This window comes from Bombina bombina, chromosome 1 (genome assembly GCF_027579735.1).
Source record: "Bombina bombina isolate aBomBom1 chromosome 1, aBomBom1.pri, whole genome shotgun sequence".
Lineage (NCBI taxonomy): Eukaryota > Metazoa > Chordata > Amphibia > Anura > Bombinatoridae > Bombina > Bombina bombina.
The window spans coordinates 1194191879-1194213881 of record NC_069499.1 but is presented as its reverse complement, the minus strand read 5'-3'; the positions used below and the strand labels follow the sequence as shown (position 1 = coordinate 1194213881).

General features: G+C 40.8%; 1 protein-coding gene across 4 annotated transcripts in view; it reads right to left on the bottom strand.

Moving 5' to 3' along the window:
- HDAC5 (histone deacetylase 5) overlaps positions 1-22003 on the bottom strand; it is a 421662-nt gene that overhangs the window by 223683 nt on the left and 175976 nt on the right. The window contains exon 1 of one of the 4 annotated variants that reach the window (XM_053700069.1): positions 11347-13061. The exons of the other annotated variants lie outside the window; for them this stretch is intronic. Coding sequence (XP_053556044.1) covers positions 11347-11500 — 154 coding nt within the window. The 5' untranslated portion in view covers positions 11501-13061. Of the gene's footprint in view, positions 1-11346; positions 13062-22003 lie in introns of those variants that run through there. 4 annotated transcript variants of the gene reach the window in all.

Genomic DNA, 22003 nt, shown 5'->3' with positions numbered 1-22003 from the left:
GCAATACTCAGAGACATGGCCAAGGTAAGAAAGGCTGAAAGACGACCACCGCTGAACAAGACACACAAGCTGAAACGTCAAGACTGGGCCAAGAAATATCTCAAGACTGATTTTTCTAAGGTTTTATGGACTGATGAAATGAGAGTGAGTCTTGATGGGCCAGATGGATGGGCCCGTGGCTGGATTGGTAAAGGGCAGAGAGGTCCAGTCCGACTAAGACGCCAGCAAGGTGGAGGTGGAGTACTGGTTTGGGCTGGTATCATCAAAGATGAGCTTGTGGGACCTTTTCGGGTTGAGGATGGAGTCAAGCTCAACTCCCAGTCCTACTGCCAGTTTCTGGAAGATACCTTCTTCAAGCAGTGGTACAGGAAGAAGTCTGCATCCTTCAAGAAAAACATGATTTTCATGCAGGACAATGCTCCATCACACGCGTCCAAGTACTCCACAGCGTGGCTGGAAAGAAAGGGTATAAAAGAAGAAAATCTAATGACATGGCCTCCTTGTTCACCTGATCTGAACCCCATTGAGAACCTGTGGTCCATCATCAAATGTGAGATTTACAAGGAGGGAAAACAGTACACCTCTCTGAACAGTGTCTGGGAGGCTGTGGTTGCTGCTGCACGCAATGTTGATGGTGAACAGATCAAAACACTGACAGAATCCATGGATGGCAGGCTTTTGAGTGTCCTTGCAAAGAAAGGTGGCTATATTGGTCACTGATTTGTTTTTGTTTTGTTTTTGAATGTCAGAAATGTATATTTGTGAATGTTGAAATGTTATATTGGTTTCACTGGTAAAAATAAATAATTGAAATGGGTATATTTGTATTTTGTTACGTTGCCTAATAATTATGCACAGTAATAGTCACCTGCACACACAGATATCCCCCTAAAATAGCTAAAACTAAAAACAAACTAAAAACTACTTCCAAAAATATTCAGCTTTGATATTAATGAGTTTTTTGGGTTCATTGAGAACATGGTTGTTGTTCAATAATAAAATTAATCCTCAAAAATACAACTTGCCTAATAATTCTGCACTCCCTGTACTGTAAAATAGTTTGTTTACAATTGCTTTTTTTACCAACTGCAGAGTATAAAATGTATGAAAATTAGCTTTTTAAGGTTTATTTGTGTATATTAAAACTCTGATTTTGTGTTTTGAAGCCACAACCTAATAAAACAGGTTGAGCTTGTAGGTATAATCAGATCTCATTACTTTATCATATTGTGTTTATGTACCTGCTTCTTTAACTTATATCTGTCCATAAACCAATCACCAATACTTGTAAAGAACAATGGACAATTAACATTTTTTTACCTTATCTCTGCTATATCTCACTGGGAGTGTAATTTATTCTGCTGGCTGTGTTTACAAAGCTTATCTATAGCTTGGACCTGCAGCCACAAACTTTCAGCATAGGTGGGGATACCACATGCTAAATCAACTATTTCAAATGCCAATAAAAAGGTAAAGGAGCTACTTGTAAACAATTTAATACACTCCAGCAGGTAAAGTGGATTATTGGGAACAAATTAAAGGGGAGATCATTTTTGAGTAAACTGTCCCTTTAAGTAGTACTTCGAGTAGCCCACTGCTTATTTCTTCATCTGTGCACAATAAAAAAACAAAATATTCATCTGCATCAAAGCGGAAGCCTGCACTGCCTCAGTCTAAATAGATAGAAACAGATCTGAACTAGACAGAAGAAATTAGGGTTCCTATGGTCTTCAAGAAGGCAAGAAGTAGTACAGCACACTAGTACCTCTTACAACAATAGTGATAGGAAAAATAGAGAAATGTATGTTAAAATGAGAAAAGGAGACAAGAAACGAAAGAGAGAGGGGGGGGGGGGAGAGAAAGAGAGAGAGAAGAGAGAAAGAGAGAGGGGGGATAAATCAGGGAGAGAAACCAGCATAGAAAATGAAGGGTAGAATGATGGCAGGAGGGATTAAAAGTGTTAAAGAGGCAAAAGGGAATATAAAAGTGATGGAAAGAGCAAAGGAGTGAGTGCAGGGGGTGTGTGCTAATCACCTTTTAGCACTTTCATTGTGATGAGTCTGAAAAACTAAGCTAAATATAGCCAAGGAAAACAGTTGCCTAGAGAAAGTGAGAGAATTAGACAGACGGTGATAGAAAAGAGGGATAAGAGAAGAGGAACACAAGAAAGGTGGTGCAGAACACAGAGAGGAAATAAAAAATGTCAGCAAGAGAGAAAGGGACTAGACAGAAGTATTTTATGGACGACAAAGTAGAGCAAAACATGTGACAGCTTGGGTTTGTAAATAGTATACAGATAGAAAGAAATAGAATAAGGAAAAGAGAATATAGGAAAGTCAGACACCTGTGCAGGAGACATACGCATGCTAGAAGAGCGAAGTAACCATAATTAAGAAGGGGAAAATAGAATGTTTGGAAAATGAAGTACGTGGGAGACGAGAGTGGCCATACCACTGGCTGAATGAGGCTGTTAAGACCTGGTGATGGAGAGAACAGTAGGAGAGAAGGAGGAGGAGTGGATGCAGTATGGAGGACTTTAGTAAGTAATGTGGGCAATTGGAACTGCCCTCAATGTAAGATAAACAATGATGTTTTGCTGAATGAGTGAAGCATTATGGGGTTTAAGTAAATAAAAAAGTACACACTATAGAGGGAGTAGTGTTCATTCACATGTAGTTAAGTGACAAACGACTGCACACTACTGACGGAGCAGTGCTCATTTATAGGTGGTTACGTGAGAAACTTGTACACACTACCGGGGGAGCAGTGTTCATTCAAAGTTAAAAGGGACACGATATTTAAATGTTGAATCACTTGAAAGTGATGCATCATATGTAAAAAAGGAAGATATTTTATATCAAAATTTCCTCAGTGACCATATCCAGCTGTAAAGGGATTTTAAGCATCCAATCAGGATGCTAGTCCCAGGACATACAAGGGGAGTGTGCATCTGGCACAGTCACTTTATATCGATCCTCAGTTTAAGAAAGTTTACAATGAAATCTTGTGAGATTTTGGCGAAATCCTATGAGATGACAGTAAAGCAAACTGTGAACTCAGAACTGACAAACCTGATTGGCTGCCCCCCCAACTTTCAAACAATAGTTAAAAGAGCACTTACTCTCGTGAGCTGAAGAAATTATGAGGAAAATATCTTCCTTTTTTTAACACAGTGATGTTCATTAGATATTTTCTTGTCAGCTTTTTTCAGTTATGCTACGTCACCTTTAAGTGATTTGACATATGGGTATCGTGCCTTTAACGGGACATTAAACACTAATTACATTTCATGCAAAGCCCTCCTATTAAAGATGAAGCAGAGTTGTTGTACAAAGCTAAATATCAACATTGTAGCACCCATGACACGAGAGAGGCAGGCAATAACCTCACTGCTATGATTATAAAATGTATTTAGTGTTAAATCTCCCTTTAAATCAGAAAGTAGTGCACACTACTGGGGGAGCAAAGCACATTCAGAAGTGGATAAGGAAGAAATAAGTGCACACTAATGACAGAGCAGTATTCAGAGGTGGTCAAGGAAGAAAACAAAAGTTATGCTTACTTGTACACTTATTTCTTCCTTAAGAAATAAGACCTGCAAGAGGACTGGACATAATTCCCACATGTGATGGACTCTCACAATTTTATGAAAGAAATAAGTGCACACTAGTGAAAGAGCAGTGCACATACAGGGGCGGTTAAGGAAGAAATAAGTGCACACTAGTGAGGGAGCAGTGCACATACAGAGGCAGTTAATGAAGAAATAAGTGCACACTAGTGAGGGAGCAGTGCACATACAGAGGTAGTTAAGGAAGAAATAAGTGCACATTAGTGAGGGAGCAGTGCACATACATAGGTGGTTAAGGAAGAAATAAGTGCACACTAGTCAGGGAGCAGTGCACATACAGAGGTGGTTAAGGAAGAAATAAGTGAACACTTGTGAGGGAGCAGTGCATATACAGAGGTGGTTAAGGAAGAAATAAGTGCACACTAGTCAGGGTGCAGTGCACATACAGAGGCGATTATTAGGAGGAAATAAGTGCACACTAATGAAGTAGCATTGCACATACAGTGGTGGTTAAGGAACAATTAAGTGCACATTAGTGAGGGAGCAGTGCACATTAAGGGGCGGTTAAGGAATAAATAAGTGCACACCAGTGAGGAAGCAGTGTACATACAGAGGTAGTTAAGGAAACTTATAAGTGAACACTAGTGAGGGAGCAGTGCACGTACAGAGGCAGTTAAGGAATAAATAAATGCATACTAGTGAGGGAGCAGTGCACGTACAGAGGCGGTTAAGGAATAAATAAGTGCACACTAGTGAGGGAGCAGTGTACATACAGAGGTAGTTAAGGAAACTTATAAGAACACTAGTGAGGGAGCATTGCCCGTACAGACGTGGTTAGGGAAGAAATAAGTGCACACTAGTGAGGGAGCAGTGCACATACAGAGGTGGTTAAGGAAAAAATAAGTGCACATTAGTGAGGGAGAAGTGCACATACAGAGGTGGTTAAGGAAGAAATAAGTGCACACTAGTGAGGGGGCAGTGCACATACAGAGGTGGTTAAGGAACAAATAAGTGCACACTAGTGAGGGGGCAGTGCACATACAGAGGTGGTTAAGGAAGAAATAAGTGCACACTAGTGAGGGAGCAGTGCACATACAGAGGTGGTTAGGGAAGAAATAAGTGCACACTAGTGAGGGAGCAGTGCACATACAGAGGTGGTTAGGGAAGAAATAAGTGCACACTAGTGAGGGGGCAGTGCACATACAGAGGTGGTTAAGGAAGAAATAAGTGCACACTAGTGAGGGAGCAGTGCACATACAGAGGTGGTTAGGGAAGAAATAAGTGCACACTAGTGAGGGAGCAGTGCACATACAGAGGTTATTAAGGAAGAAATAAGTGCACACTAGTGAGGGAGCAGTGCACATACAGAGGTGGTTAAGGAAGAAATAAGTGCACACTAGTGAGGGAGCATTGCACATACAGAGGTGGTTAAGGAAGAAATAAGTGCACACTAGTGAGGGAGCAGTGAACATACAGAGGTGGTTAAGGAAGGCATAAGTGCACACTAGTGAGGGAGCAGTGCACATACAGAGGCGATTATTAGGAAGAAATAAGTGCACACTAGTGAGGGAGCAGTGCACATACAGAGGTGGTTAAGGAAGAAATAAGTGCACACTAGTCAGGGAGCAGTGCACATACAGAGGCGGTTAAGGAAGAAATAAGTGCACACTAGTGAGGGAGCAGTGCACATACAGAGGTGGTTAAGGAAGGAATAAGTGCACACTAGTGAGGGAGCAGTGCACATACAGAGGCGATTATTAGGAAGAAATAAGTGCACACTAATGAGGGAGCAGTGCACATACAGAGGTGGTTAAGGAAGAAATAAGTGCACACTAGTCAGGGAGCAGTGCACATACAGAGGCGATTAAGGAAGAAATAAGTGCACACTAGTGAGGGAGCAGTGCATATACAGAGGCAGTTAAGGAAGAAATAAGTGCACACTAGTCAGGGAGCAGTGCACATACAGAGGCGGTTAAGGAAGAAATAAGTGCACACTAGTGAGGGAGCAGTGCACATACAGAGGCGGATAAGGAAGAAATAAGTGCACACTAGTGAGGGAGCAGTGCACATACAGAGGTGGTTAAGGAAGAAATAAGTGCACACTAGTGAGGGAGAAGTGCACCTACAGAGGCGGTTAAGGAAGAAATAAGTGCACACTAGTGAGGGAGCAGTGCACATACAGAGGTGGTTAAGGAAGAAATAAGTGCACACTAGTGAGGGAGCAGTGCACATACAGAGGTGGTTAAGGAAGAAATAAGTGCACACTAGTGAGGTGACAGTGCACATACAGAGGCGGTTAAGGAAGAAATAAGTGCACACTAGTGAGGGAGCAGTGCACATACAGAGGTGGTTAAGGAAGGAATAAGTGCACACTAGTGAGGGAGCAGTGCACATACAGAGGCGATTATTAGGAAGAAATAAGTGCACACTAATGATGGAGCAGTGCACATACAGAGGTGGTTAAGGAAGAAATAAGTGCACACTAGTCAGGGAGCAGTGCACATACAGAGGCGATTAAGGAAGAAATAAGTGCACACTAGTGAGGGAGCAGTGCATATACAGAGGCAGTTAAGGAAGAAATAAGTGCACACTAGTCAGGGAGCAGTGCACATACAGAGGCGGTTAAGGAAGAAATAAGTGCACACTAGTGAGGGAGCAGTGCACATACAGAGGCGGATAAGGAAGAAATAAGTGCACACTAGTGAGGGAGCAGTGCACATACAGAGGTGGTTAAGGAAGAAATAAGTGCACACTAGTGAGGGAGAAGTGCACCTACAGAGGCGGTTAAGGAAGAAATAAGTGCACACTAGTGAGGGAGCAGTGCACATACAGAGGTGGTTAAGGAAGAAATAAGTGCACACTAGTGAGGTGACAGTGCACATACAGAGGTGGTTAAGGAAGAAATAAGTGCACACTAGTGAGGTGACAGTGCACATACAGAGGTGGTTAAGGAAGAAATAAGTGCACACTAGTGAGGGAGCAGTGCACATACAGAGGTGGTTAAGGAAGAAATAAGTGCACACTAGTGAGGTGACAGTGCACATACAGAGGTGGTTAAGGAAGAAATAAGTGCACACTAGTGAGGTAGCAGTGCACATACAGAGGTGGTTAAGGAAGAAATAAGTGCACACTAGTGAGGTGGCAGTGCACATACAGAGGTGGTTAAGGAAGAAATAAGTGCACACTAGTGAGGTGGCAGTACACATACAGAGGTGGTTAAGGAAGAAATAAGTGCACACTAGTGAGGGAGCAGTGCACATACAGAGGTCAAGTAGTTTGGGAGAAGGAAAAAACAGTGCTGTTGAAGAAGGAAGGGAGGAAGTAGAAAGCAGTGCCCATTGCTGAGGAAACAGTTCAGAGGTATATCAGTGGGGGTGAATTTAAGAAAGACACAACATGGGTGAACAAAGTCAGAGTAATGTAGCGTCAGCGCGAGGAGCACTGACATGGTATGATGTGGGTGAAGAGAGTAGTAGTGTAGTGATGACAGAGTAAGCAGTGACTGTGTAAGGTCAGTAACAATGTGAGGTGTAGTGTGTATGAGCAGGGACAAAAGCTATGTATACTGACGGAGAGTGCTATAGCTGAGCTGTGAGAACATACATGAAGAGAGATTTGTTATGGGTGAAAGGGGGAGGGCTGTGCAGGACTCATCCAGTCTGCACACACAAGATGAGCTATAAATATACAAGGTGATTATATATAGACACTCACATCATACACCAACATATAAATATTCACACACAGCATGAGGAGTATAAATAGATACAAACAAATATAATTACACACACTGACACATATATAACCATACATACACACAAGGACTATATGAAAATATGCTAAACATATAAATATTCCCTTGTACAGGGACTTTAGTAAACAAATAAATAATAATATACATAGAGAAAGCATAAATACACAGGGGAGAGGGGGTGAAAGAAAGAAAAAGAGAGAAAGAGATTATTACATAGATTTTCCATAGAAACCTCAGGTTTCATATATATATATATATATATATATATATATATATATATATATATACACATATACACAGTATATATATATATATATATATATATATATATATATATATATATATATATATATATATATTTATAAAATATACACTGGAAGAAAATCACAAGACAGGGGGATGTAAGAGGCACAATCCTCTCACATGAATACATAGACAGAGCTGGCACTGAATATATTGTGTATATGCATATTCTATAATTATGTCTAGAGCTATGCTATGCATATTTAATTGTATATGTTACTGGCTATGTTTATATTGCAGAGGTCTTTTTATTGATGTATTGAGGACCAGCAGATTGCACAGGGCCGTACATATCCAGCCTCAACAAATTCTTTCTATACTAAAATTGTATTTACAATAAAACTTCCAGTACCCTTAGGGTATGACAAGCATTTCTAAACTGAGTAAATTATGTCACAAATTAAAAATACAATCCCCAAGTGGCATGATCATAGAGGGAAGAGTCCAAAAGTCTGTGCTTATTATGGATAATCTGTTATTGTTATGTTGTTTTCATTTGCGTAAGGGTCAGATGACAGATCGTTAAATTTGATCTCCATGAAGGAAAGACATACTAGTTAAGCCTAGTCTGAGAGAGTCCTTTATGGTGGCTTTTATCTAACATCAGGGGACATTAAGGATCGTGATACAGTAGCGAGCCATAGATTAATGTTATTTAGTAGGCAATTAAGGGATTAAATACCAAAGGAAACATAATGTAGAGGCAGTCAAGTAGTTAAACACAACAAGTAATATGAAGGGTTTGGGTCCAATGTGGTAAATTTCCAAAAGCTTATCAGTAAATTCAATCACACAAGGGACTACCTTTCTGAAATAAAAACAATTTTCATAGACTAATTTGCATTTAAATGCTAATAAAAACTGGTGATGGGCACAAACCAGATAAGGTGGGAACCAGTTACTTGTTACAGATACAGATTAACGGCCTCATACAATAAACAATAGGGTCAACGACATTCAAAAGAGAACGAACACATGTTCTAATAACAGACTTAAAAGGCAAGAAGGGAACACATCCTGATGTCTGTATATTAGGATAAGAGAACTAGCCAATGCCTTTCTTTGTAGGAGAATGTGAGAGAGGTACTTAGCCAGTGTATTAATTGGAGTCTAAAGTTGTAAGTCTTTATGTCTGTGTCTGTGTGTAAATCTATGTATGTGTGTTAGCATGATATGAGTATGCATCCCAATGTCATAAAAGTGAGATCTATACGCCCTGATATCTGTGTATTAAGTAGTATATGTGTTTTAAGGGGGTATAAATTAGGAGTATGTACAATGATTGTTTATCGGCAGTAGATAAGAGATTTGAGCATGTCTGTATTAGGAAAAAGGTAGGAAGCACAAATGTATTATATATGTTACTTATACTAGAAGGTGAATGATACAAGCAATCATGAGTGGCTATTAGAAGATTAGACAGATTTCCCAAGTTGTGTCTGTAAATAAGGAGGCAAATGCTATGTATCAGGACCTGAGGGAGAGGTAGTGGGTCCTGATGCATTCTGGGGATAGGGAGTATGAAATAGGAAAGGTGTAAGCGAGGTAGTTAAGGGACTGAGAGTGGAGAAGAAGAATGGTGGTTGCATTTAGAGAGGAGACAGAAACTTAACATTTATAAAAAGAAGAAAGACTGAGGACTTGGTGAAAAAAAAAATTATGAATGAACAATGAGATAAGAAACAGACAGACTGCAGAACCACGGGTAAAGGGAAGATGCTGCAAACTAGTGAAGTGAGAAATACATAGGGGATATAATAATTTTTAGGGATGTGGATGAAAAGACACTTTGGATTAAGGATTAAGGGAAATAAACAATAGTGAAAGATCTTACAATTAGGATAATGTATAAAGGGAAAACACCAAGGATAAGTCTTAGAGAGGAAAGAGATTGAGTGGGATGAATTTCCTCTAAGACTAGAACAGTATCTGAGGGATCTCAGTTTACTGGGTTATTCAATGATGCCTGTTAGTTAAAACACATTTCTACAAGCTCTGTAGATAAGCTGCACATAATAGCATGACTGCATAAACCGGAGTTTTATTGAGAGAGCTATGTGTTAGAAATGGTTTATATATGGACAAAGTAAGTATGGTGGATGAGAGGTGTAAAACAGAGTTAAAAGAAATACACTGAGGATTAAAATAGAGATAAAGATAATAATGCTTAATAGGCATTGAGTATGATGGTGAGGGCAGAGAGACTGACCACTGATGAGGAGAGCAGAGAAGCTGATAATGGACTTAAGATGGATAAAGTGTACACTATAGTATGATAGGTAGACGAACCATGCGGAGATCGGAATGGCTGAGAATGAAGGAAGGCAGTGGAGAGACAGACGATGATGGGGGAGAGCATAGATAATGAAGGTGGTGAGGGAGCAGAGAGACTAAGGATGGGGAGTATAACAGGTAGGCTTAGGGTGGACAAGAAGAGCAGAAAGACTACAGACTGTGGGGGACAGCATCAAGAATGGGCATGAGAAAGTATAGAAGAGAGACTGAGGTTAGTAGAGGTTAACAGAGATTAAAGATAGTGAGGATAGCAAACAGAGTTAGGGTGGAGGGAAATGCAGAGAAGATTTAGATGGTAGAGAAGTGAAAAAAGACACTGAAAAAAGTACTGAAGGGGCATGGATAGCAGAGAGACTGATACTGGAAGCAAAGAGGATAAAATTAGGGTGGAGGGGGAAATAGTTTGTTATGGGAGAAAAGAGAAGGTGGAGGAAGAGAGACTGAGGATGACGGAAGAGCAGGGGAAGCAGATAGACTGAAAAAAGGAGGAGGGCATGGAGAGAACAGAGATTGGGCTGGTACAGTAGAACACAGGTGCTAAGGGTACAGGGGAAGAGCACAGACCGAGAATGAAGGTGGAAAGCACATGAATTGCAGGTGTAAGGAGAGAGCAGACAAAGTGAAGTTGGTACGGGAGAACAGAGACCAAAGATGATGGGGGACTACTGAGACTGAGAATTTGTAGAGGGGGGAAGCAGAGAGAGACTGAGAATAGTCTTATGAGGCTAAAGGTATGAGAATGGTGGGGAGAACAAAGAGACTTTGATAGTAGTGGGAGAGAGCAGTTAGACTGAGTATAGTGGATGATGAGAAAGCATGTAGAGACTGAGAATTGAGGGTGACAGCAAAGAGACTGAGTATACAGAGGAGAGAAAATACAGATTAAATGGACAATAATATGAAGGGACAAACAGACTGAGTTTAGGGGAAAAGAGACTGTGAACAGAGGAGACAGCAGAAAGATAAGGGATTTTGGGGCAAAAACACTGAGCATAGGGGGGGCACAGACTGCAGACAGAGGAGAGACTGCAGAAATACTAGGAATTGTGGGGAGAGTAGAAAGACAATATAGACAGGGAGAATACAGTGAATATATGGGAGGGACACACTGAGGACAGTGGGAGAGAGCAGAGAGAAGAACAATAAAAGAAATAGGAGAAACAGTGAGGAAGGATGGGAGAGAGGAGACAAAGAAGAGAAGGGGAGAACACTGAGAATAAGAAGGGTACATGAGAATCTGATGAGACAGAAGAATACTGCAGAGGATCAAAGGGAAGATGGGACACTGAAGAGGTGACAGTAAAAATAAAGACGATGGATAAAAGTCAGAGAGGAAAGAAGGGCAAGAAGGTCTCTTTAGAATTAGATAGAGTTGGGTGCTGATGAGTAGTAAAGGCCTTGTGGGTGCAGAGAAGAGGTTTCTCACCTGCTGCAGGCATTGAGGGTCCCTGTGTTCGACTCAATAACTCCAGTGCCGGTTCTCTCCCCTTTACCCCATCTGCAGAGGACACACAGGGTTCTGTCTCATATATAGTCTGCAGCATGTCGGGCAGTGCCAGAGCCCCTGGTACCAGCAACATTCCCGGGCTCCCCCTCTATTGCCCGTCACCAACAACCAGCCAACCTCTCTTCCCTCCCCCCTAGCTGTACCCTCCTCCCAATAACTCCTCCACTCTTAACAAAAGGGGAGCAATCCCATGTCATTTGACAGTCTGTGCCCAGCTCTGGGAAATAGGGAGAGGTTTATTTAGGCCTGTGAAATGCACCCCCCTCCTTGCCTGTGATCGCTGGGCTGCAAGTGGAAGGCTCTGCAGCAGCGACTGAAATAGAACAGGAGAGGAGGAGCTAGATATAAATAGACAGGAGAGAGAGCGAGGGAGAGAGGAGGGGGACAGAGGAGAGAGCTCTGGGGATAAGGACAGCTCAGGAATAACACAGGCAACAGTGTCACACCAGGGAGGGGGAGACTGGAGGGATAAGAAAGGAGAGAGGAAGAATGGTTGATGAGAGTGTAAGTAGAGACCAATTGACAGTTCGAGAATAACATATAACAGAGAGTAATAGAGGAAGCAGAAAGCAGGGTGAGAGAAAGAGTGAGAGAGACACAGAAATCACAATCTGTTGAGATTAAAAAAAGTCTAACAAATATTACTAGCAGCTAGTCAAACTTGCAGAGGGAAACAAGTAGAGAGCATTCAGGTGGGCAAAGTATAGTCTGCAGGATGAGGCAAGTTGTAGATAATAATAAAAATAAAAAGTGTCATACAATGAAAGCAAAAAGATTGCAGACATGAAGGGGTTAGGGACTGGATGCAGACAGAAGCAAGCGAGCAAGAGACAGGCAGGAGTGACAGCAGATGCAGGCAGCAGACAAGAATGGGGACAGTAAGTGACTAAGCAGCCAGGAGTGGGCAGCAGGCAGGCAAAACAATAAAGTGCAGACAGAAGAGGAGAGTAGGTCAGAGTGTGAGGGCAGCAAAAGACCAAACACAGACAGGAGTGGGACAGCAGGCAAATGAGGATAGTAACAGAAAAACTGAGAGCAGGTGGAGGCTGAAAACAAGACAACAGAAGGTGAGAGAGTGAAAGCAAGTAAGGTACATAAGAGGCTAGATGGAGAAATGAGAAAGACTGCAGCCTGCGCCTGCAGTGTTTACAGTAGGAGAATGCAGACAGATGGGTGGGGGTAAGAGACCGCAGCAGAAAACAGAGTGACACACTCCGAGGAGAGCAAGAATCAGTGCTGGGGTAACACAGGGAATAAGTTCCTGCTTTTAATATTATTAGAATAAAACTTTGACATAATACTTAGTGCAACCATGATACAGGAATCAAACATCTGAATCTCACAACTGCAATCGATACCTGTCTGACATCCTGCATTTTCCACTGAACACTGGGGACCAGAAGATGCTCCCACTTTGCAGCATATATTACACTTTCACTCCCAATGAAGTTAGCAACTAATGTGCCCTTAGAGGGAACACTGATTATCACATATTCTTGGTTTTATAGTTCTCAAAACTGTGAATGTGTGTCTGCAGAAATAACATGTAACTTCTTCACAGCAAAAATGTTATAAAATAAACATACAGACTTGAGAAATAGACGATAAAAGAACATAAACACAACATTTTTATTTTGTGATTCAGACAGAGCAAACAATTTTCAGATTTCAGATTTACTTATCTGACAGTGCTTAGTTTAAAAGGTAAGTCTGCAGCAGTGTTTAGTATAAGAGGTAAATCTGCAGCAGTACTTAGTATAAGAGGTAAGTGTGCAGCAGTGCTTAGTTTAAAATGTTAGTCTGCAGCAGTGCTTAGTATAAGAGGTAGGTCTGCAGCAGAGTTTAGTATAATAGGTAAGTCTGCAGCAGTGCTTAGTATAAGAGGTAAGTCTGCAGAAGTGTTTAGTATAAAAGGTAAGTCTGCACCAGTGTTTAGTATAAGAGCTAAGTGTGTAGCAGTGCTTAGTATAATAGGTAAGTCTGCAGCAGTGCTTAGTATAAGAGGTAGGTCTGCAGCAGAGTTTAGCATAATAGGTAAGCCTGCAGCAGTGCTTAGTATAAGAGGTAAGTCTGCAGCAGTGTTTAGTATAAGAGGTAAGTCTGCAGCAGTGCTTAGTATAATAGGAAAGTCTGCAGCAGTACTTAGTATAAGAGGTAAGTCTGCAGCAGTGTTTAGTATAAGAGGTAAGTCTGCAGCAGTGCTTAGTATAAGAGGTAAGTCTACAGCAGTGCTTAGTGTAACAGGTAAGTCTGCACCAGTGTTTAGCTTAAGAGGTAAGTCTGAAGCAGTGTTTAATATAAGAGGAAAGTCTGCAGAAGTGCTTAGTATAAGAGGTAAGTCTGCAGCAGTGCTTAGTATAAGAGGAAGGTCAGCAGCAGTGCTTAGTATCAGAGGTAAGTCTGCAGCAGTGCTTAGTATAAGAGGTAAGTCTGCAGCAGTGCTTAGTATAAAAGGTAAGTCTGCACCAGTGTTTAGTTTAAGAGGTAAGTCTGCAGCAGTGTTTAAAATAAGAGGAAAGTCTGCAGCAGTGCTTAGTATCAGAGGTAATTCTGCTGCAGTGCTTAGTATAAAAGGTAAGTCTGCACCAGTGTTTAGTTTAAGAGGTAAGTCTGCAGCAGTGTTTAATATAAAAGGAAAGTCTGCAGCAGTGCTTAGTATAAGAGGTAGGTCAGCAGCAGTGCTTAGTATCAGAGGTAAGTCTGCAGTAGTGCTTAGTATAAGAGGTAAGTCTGCAGCAGTGCATAGTATAATAGGTAAGTCTGCAGCAGTGTTTAGTATAAGAGGTAAGTCTGCAGCAGTACTTAGTATAAGAGGTAAGTCTGCAGCAGTGTTTAGTATAAGAGGTAAGTCTACAGCAGTGCTTAGTATAAGAGGTAAGTCTGCAGCAGTGCTTAGTATAAAAGGTAAGTCTGCAGCAGTGCTTAGTATAAGTGGTAAGTATGCAACAGCGTTTAATATAAGAGGTAAGTCTGCAGCAGTGTTTAGTATAAGAGGTAAGTCTGCAGCAGTGCTTAGTATAAGAGGTAAGTCTGCAGCAGTGCTTAGGATAAGAGGTAAGTCTGCAGCACTGCTTAGTATAACAGGTAAGTCTGCAGCAGTGTTTAGTATAATAGGTAAGTCTGTAGCACCGCTTAGTATAAGACGTAAATCTGCAGCAGTGCTTAGTATAAGAGGTAAGTCTGCAGCACTGCTTAGTATAACAGGTAAGTCTGCAGCAGTGTTTAGTATAATAGGTAAGTCTGCAGCACCGCTTAGTATAAGACGTAAATCTGCAGCAGTGCTTAGTATAAGAGGTAAGTCTGCAGCAGTGTTTAGTATAAGAGGTAAGTCTGCAGCAGTGCTTAGTATAAGAGATAAGTCTGCAGCAGTGCTTAGTATAAGTGGTAAGTCTGCAGCATTGCTTAGTATAAGTGGAAAGTCTGCAGCAGTGCTTCGTATAAGAGGTAAGTCTGCAGTAGTGTTTATTATAAGAGATAAGTCTGCAGCAGTGCTTAATATAAGAGGTAAGTCTGCAGCAGTGTTTAGTATAAGAGGTAAGTCTGCAGCAGTACTTAGTATAAGAGGTAAGTCTGCAGCAGTGTTTAGTATAAGAGGTAAGTCTGCAGCAGTGCTTAGTATAAGAGGTAAGTCTGCAGCAGTGCTTAGTATAAGAGGTAAGTCTGCAGCAGTGCTTAGTATAAAAGGTAAGTCTGCAGCAGTGCTTAGTATAAGTGGTAAGTATGCAACAGCGTTTAATATAAGAGGTAAGTCTGCAGCAGTGTTTAGTATAAGAGGTAAGTCTGCAGCAGTGCTTAGTATAAGAGGTAAGTCTGCAGCACTGCTTAGTATAACAGGTAAATCTGCAGCAGTGTTTAGTATAATAGGTAAGTCTGCAGCACCGCTTAGTATAAGACGTAAATCTGCAGCAGTGCTTAGTATAAGAGGTAAGTCTGCAGCAGTGTTTAGTATAAGAGGTAAGTCTGCAGCAGTGCTTAGTATAAGAGATAAGTCTGCAGCAGTGCTTAGTATAAGTGGTAAGTCTGCAGCATTGCTTAGTATAAGTGGTAAGTCTGCAGCAGTGCTTCGTATAAGAGGTAAGTCTGCAGCAGTGTTAAGCATAAGAGGTAAGTCTGCAGCAATGTTTAGTATAAGAGATAAGTCTGCAGCAGTGCTTAATATAAGAGGTAAGTCTGCAGCAGTGCTTAGTATAAAAGGTAAGTCTGCAGCAGTGTTTAGTATAAGAGGTAAGTCTGCAGCAGTGCTTAGTATAAAAGGTAAGTCTGCAGCAGTGTTTAGTATAAGAGGTAAGTCTGCAGCAGTGCTTAGTATAAGAGGTAAGTCTGCAGCACCTCTGAGTATAAGAGGTAAGTCTTCAGCAGTGTTTAGTATGATAGGTAAGTCTGCAGCAGTGCTTAGTATAAGAGGCAAGTCTGCATCCGTGCTTAGTATAAGAGGTAAGTCTGCAGCAGTGCTTAGTATAAGAGGTAAGTCTGCAGCAGTGTTTAGTATAAGAGGTAAGTCTGAAGCAGTGCTTAGTATAAGAGGTAAGTCTGCAGCAGTGTTTAGTATAAGAGGTAAGTCTGAAGCAGTGCTTAGTATAAGAGGTAAGTCTGAAGCAGTGCTTAGTATAAGAGGTAAGTCTGCAGCAGTGCTTAGTATAAGAGGCAAGTCTGCATCCGTGCTTAGTATAAGAGGTAAGTCTGCAGCAGTGCTTAGTATAAGAGGTAAGTCTGAAGCAGTGCTTAGTATAAGAGGTAAGTCTGAAGCAGTGCTTAGTATAAGAGGTAAGTCTGCAGCAGTGCTTAGTATAAGAGGTAAGTCTGAAGCAGTGCTTAGTATAAGAGGTAAATCTGCAGCAGTGCTTAGTATAAGAGGTAAGTCTGAAGCAGTGCTTAGTATAAGAGGTAAGTCTGAAGCAGTGCTTAGTATAAGAGGTAAGTCTGCAGCAGTGCTTAGTATAAGAGGTAAGTCTACAGCAGTGCTTAGTATAAGAGGTAAGTCTGAAGCAGTGCTTAGTATAAGAGGTAAGTCTGCAGCAGTGCTTAGTATAAGAGGTAAATCTGCAGGTATGTTGAAGAGATTAAAAAGTGACTGCAGGATGCTGTAGAACCAAAGGGTGAGAAAGTCTGCAATTACGAAGGAGTCATGAAAGGTGCTATATAGGGAGATAATCTGCAATGATGCTAAAAAATGTGACAGGCTGATAGGGTGATCGCTACCTGTTCCTTTCTTTTTCTCTTTCTATTTCACTATGGCCCTTTCTAAATAATCCCACATACAGAGGGAAAAAACTATTGCTAGTACTCCCACATACAGACCTCGGGTATACAGAAATTAATTCTACATAAAGAGCAGTGATATATCCTGTAATTCTACACATAAAACAGGTGTAACTTCTACCCCAATGTACAAGAACAAGCCTACCTGGCTCACAATAACACAAGCATAAATATTTATATTTCACATACTAGTGCTGATAGAACTTATAACCAAATACATAAAATACACCCTACAAAAGCAGGTCAGACCTCTAATCCTAAATACAAGAATAATTGCAGCATATAATCTCACACAACAGATATTACAAGCTGTAATCCCCTATACAACAGCAGTTATATTTGTTATAATCATCTATGACATCACAAAAACAAGTATAGTTTGTAATCTCAGACACCAAAAATAAAGCAATAACCATACAGAACAGTATCAGAAACAATGCCGGTTCTAGCATAAAAACCAATGTGCAATAGCAAAATATTATACAATCCCACTTAGAGAGGCATTACATATAATGTGGTACCATACAGAGAGCAGGTATAACAAAACAGGTACAGCCTTTATTCCTGCATAAAAGAATATAGCCTGTATTTTCCCACAAATAAACTATACAAGAGTAGCCATAAACATACATTCAATTTCTCACATAAACAGCAGGAATAGCCAGTAATCCTATAGATAACAAAAAAGTCTCTAAGAACCACATAGGCGAGAGCAAGTTTAGTTTGTAAGAGTTATATTCCGCATAAGATAATCACATATTGTTTCTAATCCTACTGCATGACATAGAAAGCAATTACAAAGACAACAGCAGGTTTAGACCTAGATTTCATGCTGCTCGCATCTGTTATACAACAGGAGTGACTTGCAGGCTAGTATACTCGGCTCAATACAGATGTATGGGGTAGTATAAGACAGATAGCAACTTCCGATATTTTCTATAGGAGCCGCTACAACAAGGTAGCAACGGTATTCTATGGTGGTTTCTCCTATACTGCTGCCTTTTTCTACCTGTTTCCCCATATGCGTAGCTTTAGGAACTGCACTCTCTTTTTGCAACTCCTACTGTAAAAAATATATCTCCCATTTAATATATGAGGCTGTCTAAAAAAAAAGTCCCACTAAGTAACACCCACATAACAAGCAAATCCCAATTCAAATACCTCATTTGCCAAACCCTCTAAGTAAAATATAAAAAAAAATGTTAAAAAAAAATATTTTATTTACCAATCAGATAGATTACATGTTATGCACGCTATAGGGAATTTAACAAACACAACAAAAGTTGCATTATTTCACCCCCTATAGCGCAGCCATTACAAGTTTTGAAACAGCCGGCTTGTGCGTGCGATATGGTTGCGTTGAGCTCCATACCGCACATAATTCAAGCGCTGTTTTGACGTGCTCGTGCACGCTTTCCCCATAGACATCAATGGGGAGAGCGGGTTAGAAAAAAACCTAACACCTGCGATTGCGGAATGAAAAGCTCCATAACGCAGCCCCACTGATGTCTATGGGGAAAAAAAAAATAAGGTTTAAACCCTAACATAAACCCCATGTCTAAACACCCCTAATCTGCGGCCCCCGACATCGCCGCCGCCTACATAATGTTATTAACCCCTAATCTGCCGCTCCCAATATCGCCGCCACTAAAAATAAAACTATTACCCCTAATATGCCGCTCCCGATATCGCCGCCACTATAGTAAAGTTATTAACCCCTATTCCCCTGCTCTCCAACATCACCCACACTATAATAAATATATATTAACCCCTATTCCGCCGCTCCCCGACATTGCCGCCACTAAATAATGTTATTAACCCCTAAACCTCGGGCCTCCACATCACTACCACTAAATAAACCTATTATCCCCTAAACCGCCAGCCCCCTACATCGCAACAACCTAAACCTAACCCTAACGTAACCCTAACACCCCATAATTTTAACATAATTAAAATAGACCTAAATTAAAGTTACAATTATTAACTAAATACATACTTACCTGTGAAATAAAACCTAAGCTAGCTACAATATAACTAATAGTTATATTGTAGCTAGCTTAGATTTTATTTTTATTTCACAGGTAAGTTTGTATTTATTTTAAATAGGTAGACTAGTTAATAAATAGTTATTAACTATTTACTAACTACCTAGTTAAAATAAATACAAACTTACCTGTGAAATTAAACCTACGCTGTCTAACACTAAAACCTACCATTACAAAAATAAAAACCTACCATTACAAAAAATAATAAACACTAAAATTACAAAAAATATTTTGCAGCAATTGTACATGGCCCCCAAGGCTTCTCTCATAATAAAAGGAGGGCTTTCTCCCTCTTTTGCGTTGCAGAGGGGTACGAGACAGGGGTGCCCCCTTTCTCCTCTCCTCTTTGATCTGGCCATCGAGCCCCTAGCATCCTACATCAGACAGCATTGTGCGGGTTTAGACATACACGGCCGACGGCAGCATCTTTCATTATATGCTGACGATCTGTTGGTCTTCATAGGTGACCCGGGTGCCAATTTACACCCTCTCTTGGATATTATTGAGGAATTTGGCAAGTTCTCAGGATATAAGATTAATATCGACAAATCTGAAGTCACGTGGTTACAGAACTCCTGTAATACAGATCTGGCGGGTACTGGTCTTACAATTACTGACGGCTGCTTTAAATACTTGGGCATTCGCATACATGTCAATCCTCATAAACTATATTCTCTTAATCTTGGTGGGATTGTAAAAGATATTAAACAAATGTTGCTGAGTTGGGTGAAGCTCCCCCTTTCTCTTTCAGGAAGGGTGCATCTTTTCAAGATGGTTGCTCTGCCTAAGCTTCTTTACCCCTTGCAGATGTTGCCCTTGCTTCTTACCCAGCAAGACATTGCCTCCTTGCAGACTTCCATTGGCAATTTTATTTGGCAGGGTAAGAAACACAGGATAGGTAAGACTCCTCTGTCAATGCCGGTGAGTGGGGGTGGGCTCCGTCTTCCTAATATCATGTGGTATAATTGGGCAGCTCTTTCTAGGTTCATACTGGATTGGCTGGTAGGGAATGACTTTTACACAGTCCCTAATCTAGAGTCTAACTTCATCAAACCGCTACACTTGGCTTTCTTGCCTCATGCGGATTTTAAATCATTACCCATATTTGTACAAAATTATATCTTATTTAGGGACCCCTTGAGAACCTGGGCCAAGATTTGCAAACTATGGGGATTGCAGAAATCTACTAGTAAATATCTCCCAATACAGGGTAACCTCAACTTCCTTCCTGGTTATACTACACAAGCATTTCAGATATGGCAAGAATCGAATCTGACCAGACTTTATCAACTACTGCATCCCTTGACCTTTGACATTCTACCTTTTCAAGACTTACGGGTGAAGTATGATCTCCCCAGCACCCACAGGTTTGCGTACTTCCAATGCAGACATTACATTTCCACATTCATTTCAGGGGGACTGTTGTCTAAGGAACCTTCCAATATAGACAGACTTTGTGCCTTGGCAAAACTGGGACCTTACAAACCAGTGACGTGCACTCATAGGAGGCAGGTGAGGCAGTGCCGCACCTGCCATTTGGGGCAAAAGAAAAACAAATAGAGAGTTTTATTTAAAAAAAAAAAAAGTTAATTTTTTTTTTCACATGTCAAACTGTAATATTGCGCAATAGAGAGGCACTGGGTTCTGGTGTTTCTCTATTGCGCAATATTTGTAGTGTATTTTTATATCTAGCTGCTCTGCAGCATCACCCGGTGGTGATTTGCAGGAGCAGCGCGGCTGAGAAAATTGCTATATGAGGCATCTCTCATGAGGCCTCGACTGTTCCCTGGGAGACCGGCTCATCCAATCAACACCGGTGTTGACTCCCTGGCACTGCTTAGCCTTACAGTGCACTACTGAGACTGAGTGTCTGCGCATGCGCAAGGAAGGAGCAGCGCGCGCGCGGCGGCGGCGGTAACAACAGCCAGTCACAGTGCCACTCATTCCTGCTTGACACCTCTGAGCCAAGTAGCGAGAGTGGAGTGGAAGAGGAGGCTGTCTGTCCCTGATCTATTGTAGAGAGAGAGTGAGACTCGCACCGCATATCGCAGCTGCTGACCCTGCCTGACCGTGACCTGTCGGCTCAGCCTGTCACCTCAGTGACCTCACCTGAAGGAAGGAGCCGTCCAAGAAGTGCACACAGTCCGTCACACTGTCACACAAGTAAGTCATCGGTGTGATAGTGTGATGATCGTGCAGTACAGCCATCATGTATATTTTTTATTGTGAGGCTTGGGGTTGTAACGGGTTGTATGTAACTTGTATAGTTGTATTGTAAGTTAATATACGGGACCGGGTAGTGGTGGTGGGTGCCTGCTTCCCCCCCCCCCCCCCCTCTGCTTAAATTTGAAGTGCCTGTGTGTGTTGGAACTAGGAACTTGTGACGCAGTCTGATCCTCTTATTTACTTAGTAAATGTATTTTGTGTATGACCCGGTCAGTGTTGTAAGTACTTACAACACTGACCAGGTCATACACCACAAAATACATTTATTAAGCAAAACTTGCAAGTTGCTGGCTATGCTATCTATGTTGTTCCACTTCCCAACTTCTCTGGCAGCTTAATAAATATATTTTAATGAGCAGCCATCTTGCAGCCATCTTGTGATTTAGTGCTGTGTTTATTTGCTTAATAAATGTATTTTGTGTTAGACAAGGTCGGTATTGTAATTTTTACTATTACTAAATATATTAAAATAAGAAATATATTTTAATGAGCAGCCATTTGGTGATTTTGTGCTTATTTGCTTAATAAATGTAACTTACAACACTGACCAGGTCATACAGAAAATACATTTATTAAGCAAAACTTGCAAGTTGCTATGCTATGGTATGTTTGTTGAAAATCAGATCTAAATATGCTCATTAGCTACTGAGCATATTTAGATATTTTTTCCAACGAAGGATATCTGATTTTCTTCATTCTTTTGATATCCTTTGTTGAAAAGCATATCTAAATACGCTCAGTAGCTAATGAGCATATTTAGATCTGAGTTTCTTCATTCTTTTGATATCCTTTGTTGAAAAGCAAATCTAAATATGCTCATAGCTACTGAGCATATTTAGATATGATTTTCAACAAAGGATATCTGATTTTCTTCATTCTTTTGATATCCTTTGTTGAACAGCATATCTAAATATGCTCAGTAGCTACTAAGCATATTTAGATATGCTTTTCAACAAAGGATATCAAAAGAATGAAGAAAATCTGATATCCTTTGTTGAAAATCATATCTAAATATGCTCAGTAGATACTTATTGGTGGCTGCATAT